At 40.1% G+C, this 23,111-nt stretch overlaps 1 protein-coding gene across 1 annotated transcript in view; it reads right to left on the bottom strand.

Annotated features, from left to right (window-relative positions):
- Positions 1-23,111, bottom strand: part of CIRSR (corepressor of RBPJ and splicing regulator) — a 59,611-nt gene that overhangs the window by 13,908 nt on the left and 22,592 nt on the right. The window contains 4 exon segments of the mRNA XM_073635227.1: positions 3,648-3,754; positions 18,263-18,380; positions 18,834-18,882; positions 20,970-21,025. Of these exon segments, the coding sequence (XP_073491328.1) occupies positions 3,648-3,754; positions 18,263-18,380; positions 18,834-18,882; positions 20,970-21,025 (330 nt within the window).

Genomic DNA, 23,111 nt, shown 5'->3' with positions numbered 1-23,111 from the left:
TCCAGTGACACGGGAGGAGGGGGCGGGGCCGAGTTCTGCTGTCTGTGTCAATGGACGCAGCAGCAGGACTCGGGAACATGCCCTCCATGGAAAGCGGCTCTCCGTGGAGGCACTCGATGAGGAGCAGCAGCTAGGAGCGCCACCGGGGGACCCCAGAGGAGGTGGATCAGGGCCGCTCTGTGCAAAATGCTTGCACAGAGCAGGTATGACATGTTTGTTATTTAAAAACAAAAAAACAAAACAACCTTTACAATCACTTTAAAATACTGAACAACAATAATAATAAAAATAATGCGCTTCTACATGTTCATTCTACAAACTGTAAGGAGATGTGAGTGTTTGATATTTGTTAGACATGGGGTTTACAACCACTTTAAAGGATATTTAAATCCAACAAAAATGTAATATATTGCGGCTTACCATACTTTAGATGTGGACTTTAGATGGTGTGGCTACTTTAATTTTCTTTATTCAGGGTAAAAACGTTTTTTTTTTTTTTTTTTTTTGCAAGGAATTCCTATTCCCCTGTATCTTCCTAAAACCATAGTATTAATTTTCTGATCTCTGCCATGAACCACAAAACATCTCCTCTCTATGCAACAGAGATGATGAGCGAAGAAGGCATTTGAAGTGCAGATCAGAAGAGCAGCCTAAGGGGACAATGTTGCTCCTCCATAAAAACAGTGCAGTGAGTCAGTGTTGTCACCCTAAGCCAGGAAGTGAGTTACTGGCAGGATCACAAAAGGTTAAAGTGGTTATAAAGGCTGAAGTTTTTTTTTTTTACCTTCAAGCATTTCTATGCATGAAGGTAAAAAACCTTTTGTGTACAGCAGCCCCCTGGCTCCCCCTAATAATTACTTGAGCCCCCTCTGGATCCTGCGATGTCCATGAAAACCTTGGCTCTCCAGGGACTCACACTCCTGATTGTCTTTTGGCAGCAGCGGGAGCCAGTGATCCAATCAAGAGACGAAGGGGCGGAGCTGTGGCTTCACGTGTGAATGGACACACAGAGCCGTGGCTCAGGAGCGCGCCTGCTTGACTGCCCCCACAGCAAGCTGCTTGCTGTGGGGGCACCCGGCAAAAGGGAGGTGCCAGGAGCGCCGGTGTGGGACCCGAGAAGCGGAGGATCCAGGCTGCTCTGTGCAAAAACCATTACACAGAACAGGTAAGTATAACATGTTATTTTAATGTTAAAAAAAAAAAAAAAAAAAAAAAGGAAGAAGGAGGGTTTAGTAACACTTTAAAATAAAGGAAAAAGAAAATTAAAGGGGTTGTAAAGTTATTTATTTTTTTTTTTTTTAAATAACAAACATGTTATACGGGTGTGGCCTATGACGCTGACGTCACCACGCTGTTCCTCTTTGCCGAGCTGGATGGGAAGTGTGTATACAGTGGGAAGCCTGCGGAGACGCCGTTACATTGCGATTGCCTTTATACTTGCTTATTGGATTCGTTTGTAAGTGCATTTTTTATTCATTAAATTTCTTATTGGTTGGAACGATTACACTATGGGAGCTTTTTTTGTTTTTATTCCCGGAGCCATACAGCTTTAGCCGCAGATCCAGTTGCTGGTATAGGTTATTGGGAAACCTCTAATCTCCCATATGCCTGGTCAGACCGTTGTGGTCTTTTGAGTCGGTAAGGAGCCTCATATTCACTTAGGTGTATTCACCTCTTGGGAGATTGGATCTTTTCATCACGGACTTTAGATCACCTTTTTATGTTTATGAACTTTACATATAATTAAAATTGCACTAATTGTGATGGGACTTTTTTATGATCACTTTTTGGCTTGTTTGATAAACATCATTTGAATGCACAATTCTTTGCACAATCTTTCAGTGGTTATAATAATCTTATGGTATGTTTTTTGTGGTATCATTTATGACATTATAGTTCACGAATTTTCCATAATAATTTTTTGTTCACAAACAAAAAATTTCTTTTCACTTTTTGGTTACTTTTAGCGCTGCATTATTTTTTATTATTAAACATGTTATACTTACCTTCACTGTGCAGCTCGTTCTGCACAGAGTGGCCCCGAACCTGGTCTTCTGGGGTCCCTCGGCGGCTGTTTCAGCTCCTCCCCGCAAGCATTTACCACCTTCATGCGAGCTCCCTCGCACGGTGGTGAGTGCTTGCGGGCGCGCTCCCGTGATATAGCCGCTCGCTGTATCACTCGGCCCAGCCCCCCGGCGCGCCGCGTCATCGGATGTGATTGACAGCAGCGCGAGCCAATGGCTGCGCTGCTTTCAATCCATCCACTGCAGCCAATCAGCGACCAGGCTGAGCTGCAATGAAGCTGACGAGGACGAGCAGCGAAGATTCGAGGCGTCAGGTAAGTAAAACGGGGGGCCTGGGGGCGGCGGTACTGTCAAAAGTTTGCTGCATGCAAGGTGAATATCTCCTAAACCGTACAGGTTTAGGAGATGTTCATTTTACCAACAGGTGAGCCTTATTATAGGCTTACCTGTAGGTAAAAATGTGCCAAAGGGGTATACAATCGCTTTAAGATGACATAGGATAGAATTAATCAACCTTGAAACAGAAGGAAAAAACTATGACAGATTCTGTATGCATTACAAGACAGATACATCAAAAATTGTACAATAGGCATGGCTTCAGTAAAAGCAACTGTTCTTTTGAGACCTTAAAAAAAAAAGGCAGCCACAGCTGCTATCAACGCAAATAACCCCATAATAATTTTGCACATTTTTCCAGAAGAGATGGCAAAAGTAGTAAAATGGTGAAAAAAGTGGACTTTGTTTATGCAATATAACAGCTCAGCTGTTAGCATGAAGTCTGTATTTCAAACATTCAACAGCCATAAAAGCCTTCTGTACAGCAGAGGGACAATGTAATGTGCAAGCAGATCACAATAAAATGGACAAGATACAAAACATGAATATAGAGTGAAAGTAATATGTTGCACTAAGTTTAATATCCCTGTCCTTTACAAAGTGTTCTAATGTGTTGCAGTTTGTGCCCATGCGGTGCTTTGTCTGTCTTCAAAAGCTCTTGACAAATCCATCACTAAAGTGGCTTGCGAACAGATTGCTCATGAAAAAAGCTTTATGGAGTGGTCATCAGGAAGCTCCAGCATTACACTTAGGTGTGTTGTTGCTGTGGAGATAGCTGCCTTTTATTATGAATATTCAATTACAGCAATCGCTGTGTCGGGATGATACAAAGCCTAATGCACCCAGTTTTTTTTTTTTGTAATCCCAGCAACATCAAGTCAACGTGGAGCACAGTTGATCACCAATGTGTCCATTTAGAAACAAATTCTCTCTCTATTGTTCCTATTCAAAGCCTCTCCGGGCCCAGCCAGCAGGTATTTGAGAAAGAACAATGTACTTTGGAATGACAGCCTTTACCCAGGTTGGCACTTTATATAACTTGGAGGAATGATGTTCAATTTATGCAAGATAAAATTAAAAAAAAAAATGTTTTCTTTGTACTTCCTTGATATAGCAGGTCTGAAAAAAAAAAAAAAAAAAAATCCTTTGCCAACATAAGCCATTTTAATGTTCTTTCACCGCCCTACGAATGCCAAGTAGCAATTTTCAAGTAATCGCATGTAAATTTATAGATATTTTCAGCTTACCGATATCAAAAAAAAATAAATAAATAAAAAAGATCATTACCTGCGATGGATCATTTACGGTCAGGTTTCTTCCCAGTACATTTTGTTTCAGAGCAAACCCACTGTTTCTCATCTCCGCCATTAACTCCGAGGGGTGCATTGATGGTCCTGTGAAGAGGAATTTTGGTATGAATGCATCACTGATATCTACCTATCTTTATTCTGACTCCGCGGTAGGAATGTGTTTGAAGCTTTGTTAAGTTAAATCGCAGCTAAATCAACTCAATAATCTTCTGCTGGGAAAAGCATCGGATATGATTTTCTAAAACAGCAGCCAGGAGATTCGGAATACAGAATAATTGCATTTGTGTTAAAGCGAGGAGCCGGATTCTCCTCTTATGTAACTTACTAATGCCTGGTGTATTGTGGAAGATTCTCATTACAGTACAGGACAACGCTGGAAGGGGTCCTGGTGTTCCCTAGATTAAGCAACGAGCTTCTTGGCAGCTTACCATCCAGTACAAAGCAACCATACCAGAAAATATGCGTCTGCCAGCTAGAAACTTTCATGTTCACTGCATAATACAGTGGTGGAATATGGGCCATACTTAAAATCCAGTTACTTGGAATGATCATTATTCCACTTAAAGGCTGGCACCCACAGCTCACTTCACTATTGGCAAGACATAAATTTGTGCCACTCACAAATGCCCTTTAAATGCTTATTTCATACTTGTTATCCCTGCAGTGAAGGCCATTATGAATGTACGGGAAACATTTCTGCTTATTGAAATAATTACAATAGGTTTAAAAGGCACAGGCCTTGGCAGCTTAGTTTGCCATCAGACTAAAGCATATGAGAATAACAGGCAACACAGGAACCGTAAAACACATAGGGGAAGGAATAGAGCTCTGATTGATACATTAATAGACACAGTCAACCTCCAAAATTGATCGGTCGTCATTTCTAAAACTTAGCCATTAATGTGCCACTATTTTAAACACAAAGGGGGCACAGAGGACTGTTAAAGAGGAGCTCTCAGAAAATAAATAAAAATATCTTTGAAATTTACACATTTCAAAATCATTGAATCATTATTTTCTCAGTTCAGCTAGTGAAATTACTTAAAAGCAAACCTGTCCGGGCTTACAAGATCTAGCAAAAGGGTTCCAAAAAGATATTTTTACACTTAGCTATTAATACTTTAGCTGCTATCTGCACTGTAGATAGTGGACGTTGAAATAGATCTAGTCATTCAGCAAAAGAAAGATAAACACCTTCCGGAATGTGCCCAAATAGGGTATGAACTTTCATTCGTAAATCTTGCATATTGACTCATACATTTTCTGTTAAGAGTAAGTCCCGGTTCACACTTGTGCGATGCGGAAACCCTGCAAAATCCACTGCGGGTTCACGCACCCGACTCACACAGCAGTTCACACGGCTATATGAGAACTGCTGGGAGTGTCAATACATTGTTAATGACAGCCCCTTTTCAGCTTGCATATCACACTGCGAACTGACAGACAACGGACATTAATCGGAGTCACACCCATGCGATCCGATTTTAGTGTGGACTAAAAAAAAAAAAAAAAAAAAAAAAAAAGGGTCCTGTGCGAGTTTGGTCCGAATGCAATGCGATATCAGTCACACACACTAATACACTAATCCGGTGATCAGTGCTAAAAAAAATATGCACAGTCACTGTACTAATGACACTGGCAGGGAAGGTGTTAACATCAGGGGCAGTCAAAGGCTTAAATGTGTTCCTAGAAAGTGCTTGCTAACTGTGTGGGGGTGCTTTCACGGTGGGAAGTCAGAAATCCGTGTTCCTGCTTAGCAGAAACAAAGGATCACTACCTTCCCTTGTCACAGAATGGCAATCTGCCTTATTTACATAGGCAGATCGCCGTTTTGCCTGTCTCCCAAACGATCCCTGGGTGACGGCGGATATCGCGTCCTCAGGACCTGCTGACTGGCTCCCGCTGTGTCCAATCACAACAGGAGCGTGTTGACAGCGGCACGAGTGTGCGCCCTAGACCGGGAGTGCAGAATCACGTACAGGTACACGATTCTGCGCAGAGGAGCTAACATCTCACAGTAAATGTACGTGGTGGCAGTCGGCAACAGGTTAAACAACCTTGTGAGAATGGAAAAACTATCAGCGCAGTTACACGTCTGACACTCTCATTTCCAAGACATATGGCTCCCTCAGACATCTTATGAAAAACCCTAATTTTGCAACCCTACTATCTTGGAATTCCTCTACCTGACCTCAAAAATTTCCATCTCTTTATACAGTATTGGACACATTGCTAACAGGCCAATTCCCTAGTGCTTGGCTTTTTCCCCTCTTTTTTCTTTTTCTCTCTACACCCAACCATGTTTGTTGGTATTCATCTTTTTAATGTATATTTGTAATTTTGTCTTAATATTTTCTATGATAACTTGTCACTAAATATACTTAAATGTACCTGCAGGCTCTATTGTACATTTAAGGTCTGTCTTTTCTCTTTTTTTTGTAACTCTTTATGATAAAGGTCTTAATTATTATTATTATACAGGATTTATAAACCAAAAAAAATATATATATTGTACAAATAGGGTGTGAACTTTTTAAATACCAAGGCATAGTAGGTCAGAAAAGGTAGGGAATTAGTATAGTTTCAATCGCTCATATTAGCAAATGTGATCAGATTCATGTCTGTCTGTATTATGTAGTGTAAATCAAAGCTGCTGAAATTGGTGAAAGGTACCATCTGACCATTGATTTAAGAGTCAGCAGTGTGTGGCATGCCAACCGCAAAAGGAATCCTTGACTGGACTGCTGCTGAATTGCTATTTCTGTAACCAATTTGCTGTAATCACCAATATCTTCCAAAGTAAAAAAGATAAGTACATCTCACTCTTTTAAATGTATGTTATGACAGGCTAACTGTATCTAAAATAAAGTGAACTAAACCTGCATAAATTAAATATCAGTTGTATGCCATAGCTGGGTTTTACATCTTATGTTTTAAAATAATCCTGCTGCTTCAAGGAAATCATTAGTGAAAGAATGCTAGCTGACCTCCCCTTCAAAATTGCCAGACTGTGATGTTGATCCAATTGCTTCAATACTTTGATGAAATAACCCAAAATAGTTATGCAGACCAGGAATTGTAGTCTTCAGTGAAAACACAAAATGTTCCAAGTCAGATGAATCCATTATATCAACATGAAAGCCAGCAAACTAGCTTTTGCAGAGGGAGAAGTAAGCAATATCAGTCTTCAATATTTCACATGCTGCTTCAGGCTCCACAATGACATCTCAGGTGCTGGCTCGGATCCTCTCCATCAAAGCAATCAATTGTATTACCAACAGGAATGCTGCACACCGAGAAGAAAAAACGAATCTTCCTTCATTAAAAGTAGCCAGCAGGAATCAATTCTATTCTGACATGTTTCGTGCTAGGCACATCACTCTCAAAGATTCTTTAAGAAAGTGCTGTGCCTAGATTTAAACATATAAAAAAAAATAGAATTTGTCCCTGCTAGCTATTTTAATAAAGGATAATTATTTTGCATCTTGGTGTGTGGCATTCCTGTTGCTAATACAATTAATATCAGTCTTATCCTCATACACAAAAGAGAGCAATGCTTTCATCAGGGTTCTGATAAAAAACGGAGAAATCGGTGCGCAGGCTGGCAGGGTCTTCCACTCACACTCGATGTAGAAATTCAAAAGGATGAACAGCCGGCAACCCAAAATCATCCAGTTGCAAAAGTGTTTACTAGCTACAGGATAAGTACAACATGAATACGCTTACACGTTTTGGTCATAAGGCCTTAAGCTGATGAAGGCCTTATGGCCGAAATACGTAAGAGTATTCATGTTGTGCTTACACGGTTGCCAATAAACACTTGGATGATTCTGGGTTGCCAGCTGTTCATCCTTTTGAATTTCTGTCCTAGTTTACTTCTGAGCACTGGTTTCTTTCACACAAGTTTTAGGAAGTAGGACCTGCTGATGTCAGGTGCAAACAGACTGCCCAACTGAACCTGACTCCACAAAACAGTGACTCTGCATCAACAGCCAATACTTTGTGTGAACAGTAGAAAGGGACGGGGGCTGCCATTAAGTGTTCAAATACTTTCAAAAAAGCATCTTTTACTGTTCTTAATTAGTGAACTTCAAAAAGCTCCATGGAAGCAAACTCAATCATTTCTACATCAATTATTATCGAATACCATCTGGGGGAATTAGATGAAGATAATTTTAACGGATTCTAGCATTTAGCCTTATGACAATTCCCCTTTACAAATTCTCTATTAAAAACACCCTACTCATTGCATAAAAACTATTGGTAACATGACCTGTATAAAGCCATGAATATGGGAATCTTTTTTGTAATATGCAGATTTATATGGAGCATGGGACTTCTGCATAATGAGGTTACAATAGATCATGTTTATCATCTCTAGTGCTGAAACACAATAGATTTTCAAACAATGTTAAAAAAAAGAATGTACGGTAAATTAAATTCTGACAAAAACCCATTACCTGGATCTACCAGGATTAGAGAACAGTCAGTTGAAGGGTTAGAGATTGTGTACAATGCATCTCAGTGTCATTGTACCTTCCACCATCTTTCATTTTCTTTGCTACTGTTGCCTGTAGGCTATTGGCAGACACTGCCTTCCTTTTTCATAGACTTATTGCTGGCTCCCTATATGTTCACCTGACATCTGTGGAGTGGAAAGAATATACAGGACCATTGTATGTACCGGCTCTTCGAGAACACTGAATTGCCATCCTTTCTGAAGCTTCCGAATTTCCAAAGACCAAGCCACCATGTAGAGATACCTAGCAAATCTTTTTCATCATTACAGCCTTGGATTTGAGCATCTCCATGAAGCCAGGCTGGCTGCGTCAAGAGGGACCCTCCCCTGACTCCTCATGCTGTTGGGTGGTGACCTTAACCATAGTCATGTGTATTTTTAGACCTACCCTAGCGTTTTTATGTGCTTTGTTTCGTTCTCTGTTATGTTATCAAAAAGAACCATTTTGACTAGATATTTAAAAAAAATATATCTATAAGAGGCAACAGAGGTGACTAGAAAAAAAAAAAAGAATCCAGGTTCATACATTTCTCTGAACACAAACGCTGTATTTCACACTGCTAAATGTAGTCGGGTCCATGTTGTTTTAGGTGGAAATTAATTCACACAGAAAACTTACAAAAAGGACCACAGGTTGGTAGCATACAGTGTAAGATATGGGTCTCAAAGTGGGTCAGTGTAAAAAATGTTAATCCTGGAAGCCTATATAAAACAGAGATTACAATTTATTTATAGAGTTGCACACATGATTTTAGAGACTACAGAAAGAATCCATTACAGCTTAATCCAGCCATAGATATCTCACCAGAGCTAGATGTAAGGAAATGTACATAAATACAAAACAATGTCTTGGCCACCCAACGGATATGTAAGCGGATATTGCTTGAGCATAGATGTACATTGGCTGTGTGCAGTTCAACCATCCCTTTACATTAATAATATACCAGTGTGCCAATAGTCTGTGGACTGGGCAGGTCTGTTGTCAACTATCAACATTATGCCTATAAAAGTAAGTGAGTAACTCTGTTATCCCCCATAATACTTGTATTCTTCCTTTTGTTTGCCATGGTTCCACAAGAAACATAAAAGAGAAAAGTGATTACTATGGGCACTGCAGTTTTCGTTTTGGATCCATTAATAAAATTACATTTGGTGCTAAGCAGTTTAGTCTAGATGTCCAAAAATTTTACAAAGTTTTTCTGGGACAGCAGTAGTGATGAACTCAAGCGTGTTCAGATCCTAGTCTGAATCTACGTGAGTGAGCCTCACCGGGAAGCTGTCATTGTACTGGGGCAATCCTAAGCGGCCAAGGCATTCTCCTCCCCACACAGCTGCACTCCTCCTGTAAATGTGGGCCTGCGGGCAGGGAATGCCTCAGCTGCTTATGATTGGTCCAGTACAGGTGACAACTTCATGGCTGGGTTGTTCAGATGGGTTCAGATTAGGATCTGAACAAGCCCAAGCTGATCCCTAGACAATATGAGGAAATCAGAGCATGCAAAAAACCATGTGAATATATAAGGGTCTATGTTGGCTAGGCAGACTGAAGCTAACAGGATTTCAGTGCTGCAAATGTGCAACGCTAGAACTAGGAGTTTACATTACTGAACAAGATGTACACATACTGTACATAAATACAAATAAAGCAAGCAGCGCAAAAAAATTCCTAAATAACCTAAAAACGAATGCAGCTAGCACAAAAAGATCATCACATAATCCAAGTAAAATGCATAAGGTAAGGTGCAGTGCAAGAACAGGTAAATTAAAAATAAATGATAAATGCAGTATTAAAAAGCAATCACAAAAAAGTCCAACAAGAGGGGGGGGAAGTCCCAGCAAGCACCAAGAGAATTTCATGTGATAATCGCACAATTCAAAGAAGATGTTGGTGACAGACCTTCCACCTTCAGAGCAATCGCTTTGCTCACCTTAAGGACTGGACCACTGAATTAACAGATGGCTCATAGAACTTGACCGCCCTGCTGATGAAGTTCTATGAATGTAACGCGTACAGGGGAGGAGCTACGCGCTGATGTCACCCGCTGCCAACCTGCATCTTACACACCACTCAGCCATCTGTGATAGAAATGCTGTTTTTTAAACAGCCGTTTGTGAGTAACCATTTTTAAAATAAAGCTGCATTGTAACTGATCCACAGTGAGCACTTAAGAGTTGTTTTTGCTTCACCTTTTGTATATTCCGGGGAATCTACTGGAGTTCCTGTCTTTGCCTGGATCATCTACCCTATGAAGGTACCTGCCTATTTGACCACCTGTTAATTCAGTGGTCCAGTCCTTCAGCTGAGCGAAGCGATTGCTCTGAAGGTGGAGGGTCTGTCACCATCATCTTCCTTGAATTGTACGATTGTCATGCTGAATCCTCTTGGTGCTTGCTGGGACTTTTAGTCCTCTTCCCCTCTCTTGTTGGACTTTTTTGTAATTGCTTTTTTAATACTGCATTTATCATTGTATTTTTAAATGTACCTGTTCTTGCGCTGCACCTTACCTTATGCACATACTGTACATACATAAAAGAAAATGAATACCTTTATTTAAAGCTGAACTCCAGGTAAAACATCTAAAAACAACATAGATGAAATTATATACAAAGGAGCTGCTTCCCTTACCAAAGGATTTGTGTTTTTATCTATAACCAAATGCATGCATTTGTTTTTTTTTTGCCTGCCTGCAGTTCAGCTTTAAAGAATGAAATTCACCAGAAAAACCTTGTTGGCTTATACTGTACACAGAAAAGACAAGAAACATAAAAAGGTACTGTGACAAATCTGGACACAAAACAAGCAGATTAAGAAAGTCAGAAGTCCTTATCTGCATACTTGCTCCCGACTCAAAATATTGAAATCACAGGGGTCAGCATTACAGCCAAACAAGCAAAAGATACTGTATATACTCGAGTATAAACCGACCCGAATATAAGCCGAGGCACCTAATTTTACCACAAAAAACTGGGAAAACTTATTGACTCGAGTATAAGCCTAGGGTGAGAAATGCAGCAGCTACTGTAAGTGGAAATGAGGGTCAACAGTGCCCATCTCCCTGCCTCACGTACCTGATCTCCAGAACACCGGCGCTGTGACATGCAGTCTAGTCGGCGGCCGTCCAGTGTAAAAAGCCCTGCCTCCTCCTCGTCCGTGATGGAAAACTGATTCAGTTTCCCAGCAGTGAGTCAGTGTTCCGCCTATCACGGACGAGAACGAGGAGAAGGCGGGGCTTTATTACACTGGATGGCTGCTGACTGCATGTCACAGTGCCAGGAGATCAGGCGCATGAGGCTGTAGATGGGCACAGTGAGGTAGGGAGACTCGAGTATAAGCCGAGGGGGGCTTTTTCAGCACAAAAAAAAAAAAATGTGCTGAAAAACTCAGCTTATATATACGGTAGGTTGCAATGACAACTTCCATGTTTCTCTAGTAAAACATGCAGTTTAGATGTGTAACACTCATTATAACAACCATAACAACAGAGGAGAGATGAAGTCATCATGCTCATAACAAAGAAAACCCTGGGATAATTAGAAATTAGAATTTAGAATTTATACCAGTGATTATTGGCATCACATGCAGAAGGAAATAAAATTTTTTTATGGCAACCACCAATAGATTCAATAGAAGGAAAAAAAAAAAGTCATGCATGCATTCTATGCATGAAGGTAAAAAACCTTCAGTGTGCAGCTTCCCCCTCAGCCCCCCCTAATGCTTACCTAATCCTGATCTCGATCCATCAATGTACACGAGATCCAAGGCTCTCCCTCTTGATTAGCTGCTGTCAATCACAGCCAGTGAGGCGGAGCTGAGCCATGCGCTCTGTCTTATGAACGCAGAGTCGGCTCGGGAGCAAGCACACACACACACACGAGTGCCCCCACAGCAAGAAGCTTGCTATGGGGACACTAAGCAAGGGGGAGGGGCCCAGAGCGCCAGCAGGGGACCCGAGAAGAGGAGGATCGGGGCTGCTCTGTGCAAAACCACTGCACAGAGCAGGTAAGTAAGACGTGTTTGTTATTTTCTTTTTAAAGCATATTTTTCATTTACAATCACTTTAAAGCTAGGACTTTTGGCAATTATTAATTATAATCCTGCCAATAAATTATCTTACTATTGATGTGCCCAAGCATGTGTGCTGATGGTTATGGAGAATGGCCATAACACTCCTTGGAAGCTGGGTTATTACAGAAGAATTAGTAGTAGTAAAAATAAATAAAATAAATAAAAATAAAAAACTCTGCTGATCAAAAGTTCCACCAGTATTTGCCCTGTCCACAAATATGAGGATCTCTGTAATGATTCTGAGGTTTACAATATAAATCAGCTAATTTTAATGTGCTGTGAATGGCAAATATATTAAGATTTACCAAAGAGATTTGTGATCATTTAAAAAAGGTACAAGGTCCCATGCCTTCTAATTACTACCACTAAATGCCATTTCCAGATACAGACCACAGCTTTCTTAATTGAGATTCTTGAGAGAAGCACTTCAATTAAGGCTGGTCCACATGGGCTGAATATCTGCTGCTCCAACGGAAACCGGACGATATTCGGCCTGCGACTACAGCAGCCTGTCTTATAGAAGCCGGTCTGACGACTGGCTTTAATCAAGCGGGCATGCTGGAGAACCAGCATCCACTTTGCGCTTGCAGCCAATGGCCATGAGCACAGGGGAGATTGGTGTACTAACATTGCTTGTGTTAGTACAGTGTTCTGTCAGTTTTTTTTTTTTTTAGTTCAGCTCACTGGGTTGAACAATAAAAAGCTCCCCGTATGTACCAAGCATTACTCAGCAAGTACAACAGATAAGCATCAACAACATTTGTATGCATTTACTGAAGATCCTCGGGAGTAAAAACAAATCCCACTAATGTATAGGAGCCAATTTAAGCCTTAATAATAGCGGTACAACTACAAGGCCCACATTGGTTGAAAATCAGTAGTGGCATTATTTTTACTTCTTTAGCTCATCAATAAATGTAGATGGCATCAACAATCACTTAAATGACCTGATGTGGTCATCTCTGTACACGGATACAGAAGAGGTATCCTCACTGTATACTCCAACAGTGATGAGTGGCAAACAGAAGTACCAATTCTTCACCTGTGACTAGAAGTAAAAAGAAAAAAAAAATTGGTAGAAAATTAGAGACAGATAAGTATGGGTGATTGCCAATAGATTTGGAAAGAGTCAGTCCAACAAAAGTGACATTTCAGCCGTGAATTCTTTATTTTCATGGGGCCTCAAGCAAAGCGGATTCTCTGCTGTGGCTCTTAGCTTTGTTTCCACTCACTGTGCAGTTTTGGTTGTTTTCACTCACCTGTGGAGGTTTCCACTTCTGTAGCATTCTCAATAATATTATTTTAAAAAGTCTAACAGGGAGAAAAGATGCCACAGGTGAACAGGGAACACCAGATTTCCTGATTCCCGAGACACAATTAGATGATTGAGCCGCAGTTCACACCGGTGTGTCTTTGAAATCGCACTACTTCAGCGCAATGTCAAAGCCTCTCCTCAGTGTAATTTGCACTGCTGATTTTATTGTGGCTTGCGACTCCATACAAACAGAAGTCTATGCAATTTGCAATTAAATCGGCAAAAAGTAGTGCAGGAACCTTTTTCTTAGTCGCATCTATTTCAACGTTTGGGGTGTGGTTTGTCATGCGATTTGAAACCGTCAATCGCACCGGTGTAAAATGAGGCTAAACATTACAGGATAGTCGAAAATATAAATTTTCATTTGCCAGCCCAATTCAAATCTTTATTTCAGCTGTCTAGGAATTAGATGCCAAAATGTACCATTTATAAAACTATGAGAAGAGTTACAAGATCGAATGAAGGCACATTGCCATGCTTAAAGAGGAGCTCCAGGCTCCCCCCCAAAAAATTAACAGTCAGCAGCTACAAATACTGTAGCTGCTGACTTTTAATATTAAGGCACTTACCTGCGCTGGAATCCAGAGGTGTTCTTACCCGAGATGATTTTTCAATCGGCTATCACGTGCTGGCGCTGCACTTTGGGAAGGGGTGGCAAACTTAGCCAAAAGTGGGAGCGAGTACCTGTCAAAACCAGACTAGGAGAGATTCCCCTTTTGGGTGGAGCTCCATTTTAAATTTCTCATCTCTTGCGATTTAAATAGTTTAGGGTATCAAGAGCAGATGCATAGGGAGGTTACATTAAAAATTCTCATTTATATGATTACCATCTGTGATGGAGCATTGAAGGTCTTCAATGGAGCCAATGATACAACTAAAGTGCATGTAAGCCCCAACAATGCACTGCTCTAAATTATATTTATGAAAATCTTCTGTTATAATCATTTTATTTTATCGGTTTGTTTCATCCGCTCTCTGCCTGTGCTGCACTCCTATCAGTTACATTTTTCCTAGCTAGATTGGTGAACTACAAAACAGCTTCAGTGCGTTATGGAGAACATAGGCGAGTTGAAGTCCTGTTCTAGGGATAGAACACTAACTTCAGGAAGTGAAGGGAGAGAAAATCATCTGCTCTAAGTGAAGGTATAAGAGCACTGAACATAAAATATGCACAAGGCATACAAAGAAACGAAAGTCTAAATTTAAAAGTGAATATGTATTTTTTAAAAGTCATTTTTTGCTTTAAAAATGCCTTTAGTGTATTTTTCACGATCAGGTTGAAGGTCTGTTTTTAGACCTGTCAGAGGCTAGGTTTGTACAACTAATTGCTTTAGTATGCAAATAAGCAATTATTTGCAATGTTCTGTAAGAAATAAAGCCAAGATCTACAGAAGGCAGCAATCTTGTATTACTGCAGGAGGACGTACTGTACCCAATAAAACAAAGCTTACTGCTGTAATAATCAAGGCAACCTGGAATTCAGTGATGCCATGATTAAAGTTCCATATGAATGCCATAAATGGACTTCATATTCTGCACAGATTTTCCTACTTCCCTTGTATAGTAATCCCATCTTATTTACCAGGCTGTTATAAACTGGGAACTGGAGAACTTATGCTGTTTTTAAAATTATAACTTCAGGATTTCCCCCCCAATTTTTTTTTGTTCAGACCTTCTTTTCTAGGCCAGCATTCATGAAAGTAATCCCCAAAATGTGTTGCATGTTTTTTTTTAAATTGAAAGCTGTGAAAAAAACTATATCTGGACTGTCAACAAAACTTGGCACTAGCTTTACCTTACCCATTAAAAAATGTATTTTGTATGGAGTTGCTCTTTAAAAGGGAAACAATTTTACAAAATGTTTTCTTTACCATCCAGCTTGACAGTATTATATCAAATCTAGCATCAGGTTGTTCTTCAGCTGCATTATTGGTATCATCTCATCAATATATTTGTATTTGAATGTTTTCCTTGATCTATAGTTGTGCTCATAAGTTTACATACCCTGGCAGAATTTATGATTTCTTGGCCATTTTTCAGAGAATATGAATGATAACACAAAAACATTTCTTTCACTCATTTTTAGTGTTTGGCTGAAGCCATTTATTATCAATCAACTGTGTTTACTCTTTTTAAATCATAATGGCAACAAACTACCCAAATGACCCTGATCAAAAGTTTCCATACCCTGGTGATTTTGGCCTGATAACATTCACACAAGTTGACACAAAGGGATTTGAATGGCTATTAAAAGGTAACCATCCTCACCTGTGATCTGTTTGCTTGTAATTAGTGTGTGTGTATAAAAGGTCAATGAGTTTCTGGACTCCTGACAGACCCTTGCATCTTTCATCCAGTGCTGCACTGACGTTTCTGGATTCCTAGTCATGGGGAGGCAAAAGAATTGTCAAAGGATCTGCGGAAAAAGGTAGTTGAACTGTATAAAACAGGAAAGGGATATAAAAAGATATCCAAGGAATTGAGAATGCCAATCAGCAGTGTTCAAACTCTAATCAAGAAGTGGAAAATGAGGGGTTCTGTTGAAACCAAACCACGGTCAGGTAGACCAATTATAATTTCAGCCACAACTGCCAGGAAAATTGTTCGGGATGCAAAGAAAAACCCACAAATAACTTTGTTATTTGAGAGCCTCATCCATAAATACCACAATAGACTTCAAGCTGTCATTGATGTTAAAGAGGGCAATACATGGATTTTAAGAACTGGGGTATGTAAACTTTTGATCAGGGTCATTTGGGTAGTTTCTGTTGTCATTAGGATTAAAAAAGAGTAAACACAGTTGATTGATAATAAATGGATTCAGCCAAACACTAACCATAAGTGAAAGAAAAGTTTTTGTGTCATCCAACATTCATATTCTCTGAAAAATGGCCAAGAAATCATAAATTCTGCCAGGGTATGTAAACTTATGAGCACACCTGTATCAGGACACCGCTCCTAAACTGCCCCCGCTACTGAAATCAATGGGCAGCGCTGCCGAAGTGCCAGCGGCAGTTTTCGGGCGATCTTAACACCTTGTTAACCCTTCTTTGGGGTTAAAAGTGCCCCGCTCCCACCCGCACAGCGCCAGTAAAGCGTCGCTAAAATTAGCTGTGCTTTACCGCTAACGCTCGGGCAGTGTGTGTGTGTGAGTGTGAAAGTAGCAACATATTGAAATCTAAAAGGAAACAATGTTACTAAATAGTTGCCTCCTCTTGCTTTATGCACCTGTCCAAAAAACCTTGATGCCTTTACTCCTCATTCCTTTGATCATGGCTTTGAACCCCAAAATTCAACATTCGTGAAATTAAATTCTCACACACACACCTAGAAATGCTCTTGTCGCTAGTGACTGGCTTCTTAAGTGCAGCGCCTATACTGTATGCCCTACCCCTGGAAGTAACAGAATTTCGAGGGTGCTGCAGTAAAGATATGGAAGACAGGAGTGATGGTGCAAAGTAAGGACACCAAAGGGAGGGGGACTCTGGGAAGTTTTATTTACAGTAGAGGATAGGTTCACCTTTTAAAAAAATAAATAAAATAAATGCAGTTTTTTTTTGCAGGTAAAAAAAAAATGCATTTATTAATTTGTTTATTGGGGGACAAACATTGCACCCACAATCAGCAGATGATGGGTGCAATGCAGGGCTCTTGCAGACTGTCTGTGTAAGCTGTCTACTCATACTTCACATGGGCAGGCAGTTACACACTGACAGGAAGAATCAATGAACTACCTTGAGCGCTCAACAGCATCCTGATAGTTCATTGAGAACTACAAGCTGACAGCTGCAAAGGTTGTCGGTAGTTGTAGTTTCCAATTCACAGAACTCTTTGAATGAATGACGCGGTCAGGTGAGCAAAGAATAGGGGTGTAACATGTTATAAAAGGGTGAACTTATCCTTTAATGATAGCTATGCAGACATGTAGCCTTTGCCCTGATCCTTGTTTTACTCGCAAGTGATTGAATGACCTCAAACACATGCACAGAATGAAAATTCCAAATTTACAAACTTAATTGGCTACAAAGCAGTGAGACCAGGATGATCGCCCTGGAGCAAATACAAAATGTATTGAGCAATAAATCCCACAGCTTGCTTTTGTATGGCGAATGAAAGCTTTTGTTTAAACATCACAACTGCTTCCGGCTCATGTGCACTGGGCATTTAGTGCTGGTACATGAGATCCCAGCATTTTTTTGCCCGAAAATGTCAGCTCAGACGCACTCTTTAGCTCCACTGCCAGCAGCCTGTAAAACTATTTGGAAGGCTGAAAGCTTATGCAACTGGATGATGCACTGAGTCGTACTAATGTTAAAGGACAAGTTTACCTTTTTAACAAAAAACTAGCGGGGGGCCAGTACATTTGTAACATGTTACAAAAGGTGAACTTATCCTTTAAGGGCAGTATGCACAGGGACTAATTTTTCGATTTTATAGGCTGCCTGCAGTGGGGCTGGACGGTGTGCTAGTGTCTTCCGCCTGCATCAAAATACAGAAATGTGCATAAGAACTTCATTTTTTCCCTGCAGGTGAAAACTCTACAAGAATTAATTGTTTAAAAAAAGTATATCTAACCTCATATTTATTTCATGTTATTATAAACTTTTAACAGACTTAAGGGAAGCAAAAACAGACTACCAAGTAAAAACATGCAGTTTTGCTAGTGATTAAGAAACAATGTGTCCCCCATACCTGACCCATCGGCAGTGACTGAGCTTGCATTAATCCCAGAGAGGCCGAACAGTGGACATTCTCTGTCAGTGTTCACATGACCCCACTTGTGGCATTTGATACACCTGACGTTGCGAACCTGAGGAAATATAAAGTAATACAGGAAATATAGCACAATTTAAATATAAAAACATGATTTTTTTCTTCCCTCTTTCAAATGGTCATTCACACGGGCACTGAGGCCCGTACACCATGAATGGGAAGTTTGTTAATGCAGCTTGAACTGTCAGGTGATGTGTGTAAGTAACCCAGGTAAGTCTATTGGAAACCCAAGCCCCTCTAATTTGACAGATGTGTGGGTGTGGATGAGCGGTCCCGAACAAAGACATTATTAAAGGATATTATGACAGATCTCTCTCTCCTGTGTTAATTAGGCAGAGAATACACCACGGAACACTGGAGTATTTACTGTGACCAGAAAAGGTCAGACCATGTTCCAAATGACACAACAAACAACTGTATCATTCTGCTACACAGGTGACTACACAGGGTCATTCTTGAAGCTGTCAAAAAAGCACAAAATGACTCTCACCTGTATGCCAAAGGGCTGATCTCGGATATTCATGTCATCTTTAGCATACCTGTAATAAAAAAAATGCCTATCTGTAGAGAACAGTAAATATTCTAACCTTGATTAACAATTTGCAGTATAGTAAATGCTACTTGGAGCGCGCAAATCTCTGAAAGACACACGCAATCCATACCAGTGCTCCCGATGCATGCTAGGGTTCCTCGCACGGGTTCAAACTTCACAACAGGATGTGGGGGGACCAAAGCATGCAGAAGAGAAGGGGCAAGTAATTGACAAATACAGATGAAAAAAAAAATGAAAAAAAGGGGGCAGGTGGGACTTTTAAAAAGGTACCAAGAGAAGCAAACAGATTGGAAAAATATACATTTTATTTAAACAATTCTTTAAAATCACAGTAAAATATTTACAAGAATCACGTATTATTTCTTAGGACATATACAACCACTTCTTACTCTACATGTTTCGCTCACAAGAGCTTCTTCAGGAGTTTTTTGAGAAGTGTTGCATGAAGTATAATATACTATAAAAAAAACAACAATTGTAAATGGATATGATTAAAATTGCCATTAATAAAATCACATCACATGTCAATGGGACATAATTACATGTTAGATTTTTTATAGAAATTTTGTTAACAAATTGTTGTTTCATTTATAGTATATAACACTTAATGTGACACTTCTCAAAAAACTCCTGAAGAAGGTGAGCGAAACATGTACAGTAAGAAGTGGCTGTATATGTCCTAAGAAATAATACGTGATTCTTGTAAATGTTTACTGTGATTTTAAAGAATTGTTTAAATAAAATGTATATTTTTTCAATCTGTTTGCTTCTCTTGGTACCTTAATTGTCCCACCTGCCCCCTTTTTTCCCTCTCATATAAATGGGATGTGGTACCGTATTCTAATCTCTTGTCACCCAGCACCATAATATTGACAAATACAGATGTACTGAACACCTGATACTGCCGGGGAGCAGGAAAGCAGTGGAGTTTGCAGACAAAAATCAGTTTACATGTTTTTCTTGTTGGCTTTGTTTAAAGCAGGGTCACTTTAAAAAAAATATGTTTGGCTATTGCTGACCTGAAAATGCAGACTGCCTGGCTATCACATTTCAATTCATTTCTGGGCCACAAAGAACAAGCATGAACAAGTTCTAACTGGCATACTTCTTGGCCACTAACTAAAAAAATACAGAAGGGGGGGGGGGGTCAGAGATGGAAACCTTTTTTCTTTTTATTCTAATGACACTTAAAAAAATCTAAAGCAATCAATTTTAGGTAACTCAAATGATATTAAAGGGTTTGTGTTCATTCAAAAGTATGTCTCCTAAATGTAAATCATCCTAAAAACAGTTGAATAGAACTGAAGGAAATTGAGCTCTGATTCACAGGTTCCCATAAAGGAAAACCCAAACTACCATTACTTATAGTAAATTTAAATAGATAAGAGCACTTTAATCAGTTTTCTGCATATGCTTTCCTCCCGACTTCATTATGCAAACCCCTCCATAAAACCCTATACCTCCCTTGCTGATCACCAAACTTCAGCCTGCCCAGGGAGGTGCATTGTGTGCTCTATTCTGACTGAAGCCACAGAACAGACTTTTAACACAGGCTACATCGGATATGTCTGGAGGCAAGGCCTGACATATGAAGATTAGCAAGAGTGTTAAATGGAGTTCTATGGGAGGGATTTTGTTTAGTAAGGTCAGGGGGAGAACATTTGTGCCAATCTGATTGGAAAGAAATCTGTAGGCTGCTGTTTCTGAACGACTTGGCCAGCTCACTGATCCAGAACAAGTATGCATCCAACAAAGCCAACCTGCTGATATTTGTTCCATATTAATGACTCAAACTAAACTAAAGTCAATTTAAGCAGCCATGTAACCAGCATTTCAGGTCAGGGATTGCATATTTTATATTCCTCACAACAAAGGTTCCATTCCTCAAATGCTACTTGTCTGACTGCAAATGGCAACCTTCTGCATTCAATACTCTCATTAATATGAATAAGGAATATACAAGTTCAGGACTTCTGACTTTTCAACAGTACAGCTTCTGTGACGTGGACACTTTGTTGGTTTTGTGTGCAGAAAAAATGTTGTTAAATTAAAACCAGATAAAATGTTCCTTACTTTTCTCGAGGTGCCATCTTCTGCCATTCAAATTTGTATTCAGTTGTCTCTCCTTCCTGTGAAAGAGAAAAGAATTAAAAAATGACATGAAAATGCATTAATATTGACGTAAAGTAATAACAAACCAAAAATGTTTAAAGGCTAACTCCACCCTTCAGAGTATGTTACATGTTACCCATTTGCAGGGTGTAACATGGTGGCAAGCAGACCTGCCCCACCTCCAAACTGCCCCTCCGACAACCAGCAGGGGTTTTTCTCTCGGGGGGCAGCTGTGCAAAGATTTCTGTGTGCAGAGAGCTAGAGAAAGAAAAAGTCAGCAGAGCCTGTGCATTACACCAGAACTGATCACTAATCATTGCACTGATCGCAGTTGCAATGTTTTACAGGTTCATTTGAAAAAAAAAAAAAAAAAAAAAAGTAATGAATGCACATTTTTTTCTGCAAACGTTGGTACATTTTCTGTTTTGCAAAAGGTAGACTTAGCCTTCAAAGCCTAAATTTATTGCTTGCCCTGTTATATATTGACAATTCTGTTAATATAATGCATTGGCATTTTCCGATACCCCCTTTGCCTCTTTTTATACATCTTCAGTTTGCTGGGTGACTCCATACACTTTTAATTTTATTTTTTATTCAGTGGTCTGTAGTCATTGTGATCTCCTATACTTAAAGCGTAACTTCCCTTTTGTTGAGAAAAAAACATTTCCCTCTGGGTGATCTATGTACATTGCAAGGATTATAACAACCTTTGTTGCAGATTCCTACCTTTTGTTATTCTGAAGTAATCCATGTGTGTTTGTCTGTGCCTCTGTACTGAGTGGCTCTAATGGGAGTGGTTTCATTATTAACTGTCAGGTGTACAGCTGCAGAGCACTAATGAGGAAATCTGCTGGGCCTGCATCCCTAGACAGGTTCCTATTGAAAGTATCTCTCAAAAAATTATGTTTTTGTTGCAAGGGATGCCTGAAATCTGACTTGTATCTTAGGCAGACTTCTGGGAAAATTGGTGAGCCAATCACACAAGAAGGAAATGATGTTTCTGGGGAGTGTACACATTCTGTGTACAGAAAACCCCAGGTAGCCATATTGCAATGTATTCTCAGAAAACTACATTGGCTGCAGATTGAAAAGGAAAGGTAATTTTTAATAACATTCAATTACAAAATGATTAGTGTCGCAATTATATCCGCTATATTATTTTTTCTTTATATGCAATTTTTTTTCCCCATGAAAGTGGAGTTACCCTTTAACCACTTGAGGTCCGGGCCATAGCCGAATGACGGCTAAAGCGCGGACCTCAATCTCCGGGAGGACGTCATATGACGTCCTCCCCTATGCACGCGCACCGCACGCATCCTGCAGGGCGCACGGTGTGTGTGCTGTGATCACCGAGTCACGGAGACTCGGATGATCACAGATCCGAGTAAGGGGCCGGTCCCGGCCCCTTACCATGTGATCAGCTGTCAGCCAATGACAGCTGGTCACATGATGTAAACAAAAGCTCGGTGAACGGTTTCGTTTTCTCCTCACGCTGACAGCGTGAGGAGGAAAAAAAAGCCGATCACCGGCTTATGTCAAAGGGACATCGGTCCCGAAGAGGAAGGAGGCACAGATGCCTCATCTGTGCCTCCAAGTGCCATCTGCCAGTGCCCACAGTGCCTACAAGTGCCACCTATTAAAGCCCACAAGTGCCACCTATCAATGCCCACAAGTGCCACCTATCAATGCCCACAAGTGCCACCTATCAATGCCCACAAGTGCCACCTATTAGTGCCACCTAGCAGTGCTGCCATCAATCAGTGCCAAACACTGCCACCCATCAGTGCCCATAACCGCCACCCATCAGTGCCCATCATTGCCACCTATCGGTGCCCATCAGTGCCGCCTCATCAGCGTACATCAACGAAGGAGAAAAATTAACTGTTTGCAAAAATTGATAACAAAATATAAAAAAAATATAATTTTTTAAAAAAAATTCTGTCTTTTTCAATTTTTTTAACAAAAAATAAAAACCGTAGAGGTGATCAAATACCATCAAAAGAAAGCTCTATTTGTGGGAAAAAAATGATAAAAATTTCATTTGGGTACCGTGTTGTATGACTGCGCAATTGTCATTCAAAATGTGACAGCGCTGAAAGCTGA

Source organism: Aquarana catesbeiana, linkage group LG06 (genome assembly GCF_042186555.1).
Source record: "Aquarana catesbeiana isolate 2022-GZ linkage group LG06, ASM4218655v1, whole genome shotgun sequence".
NCBI classification, from domain to species: domain Eukaryota; kingdom Metazoa; phylum Chordata; class Amphibia; order Anura; family Ranidae; genus Aquarana; species Aquarana catesbeiana.
The sequence above is the reverse complement of the archived record's forward strand: the minus strand, read 5'-3'. Positions and strand labels throughout refer to the sequence as shown.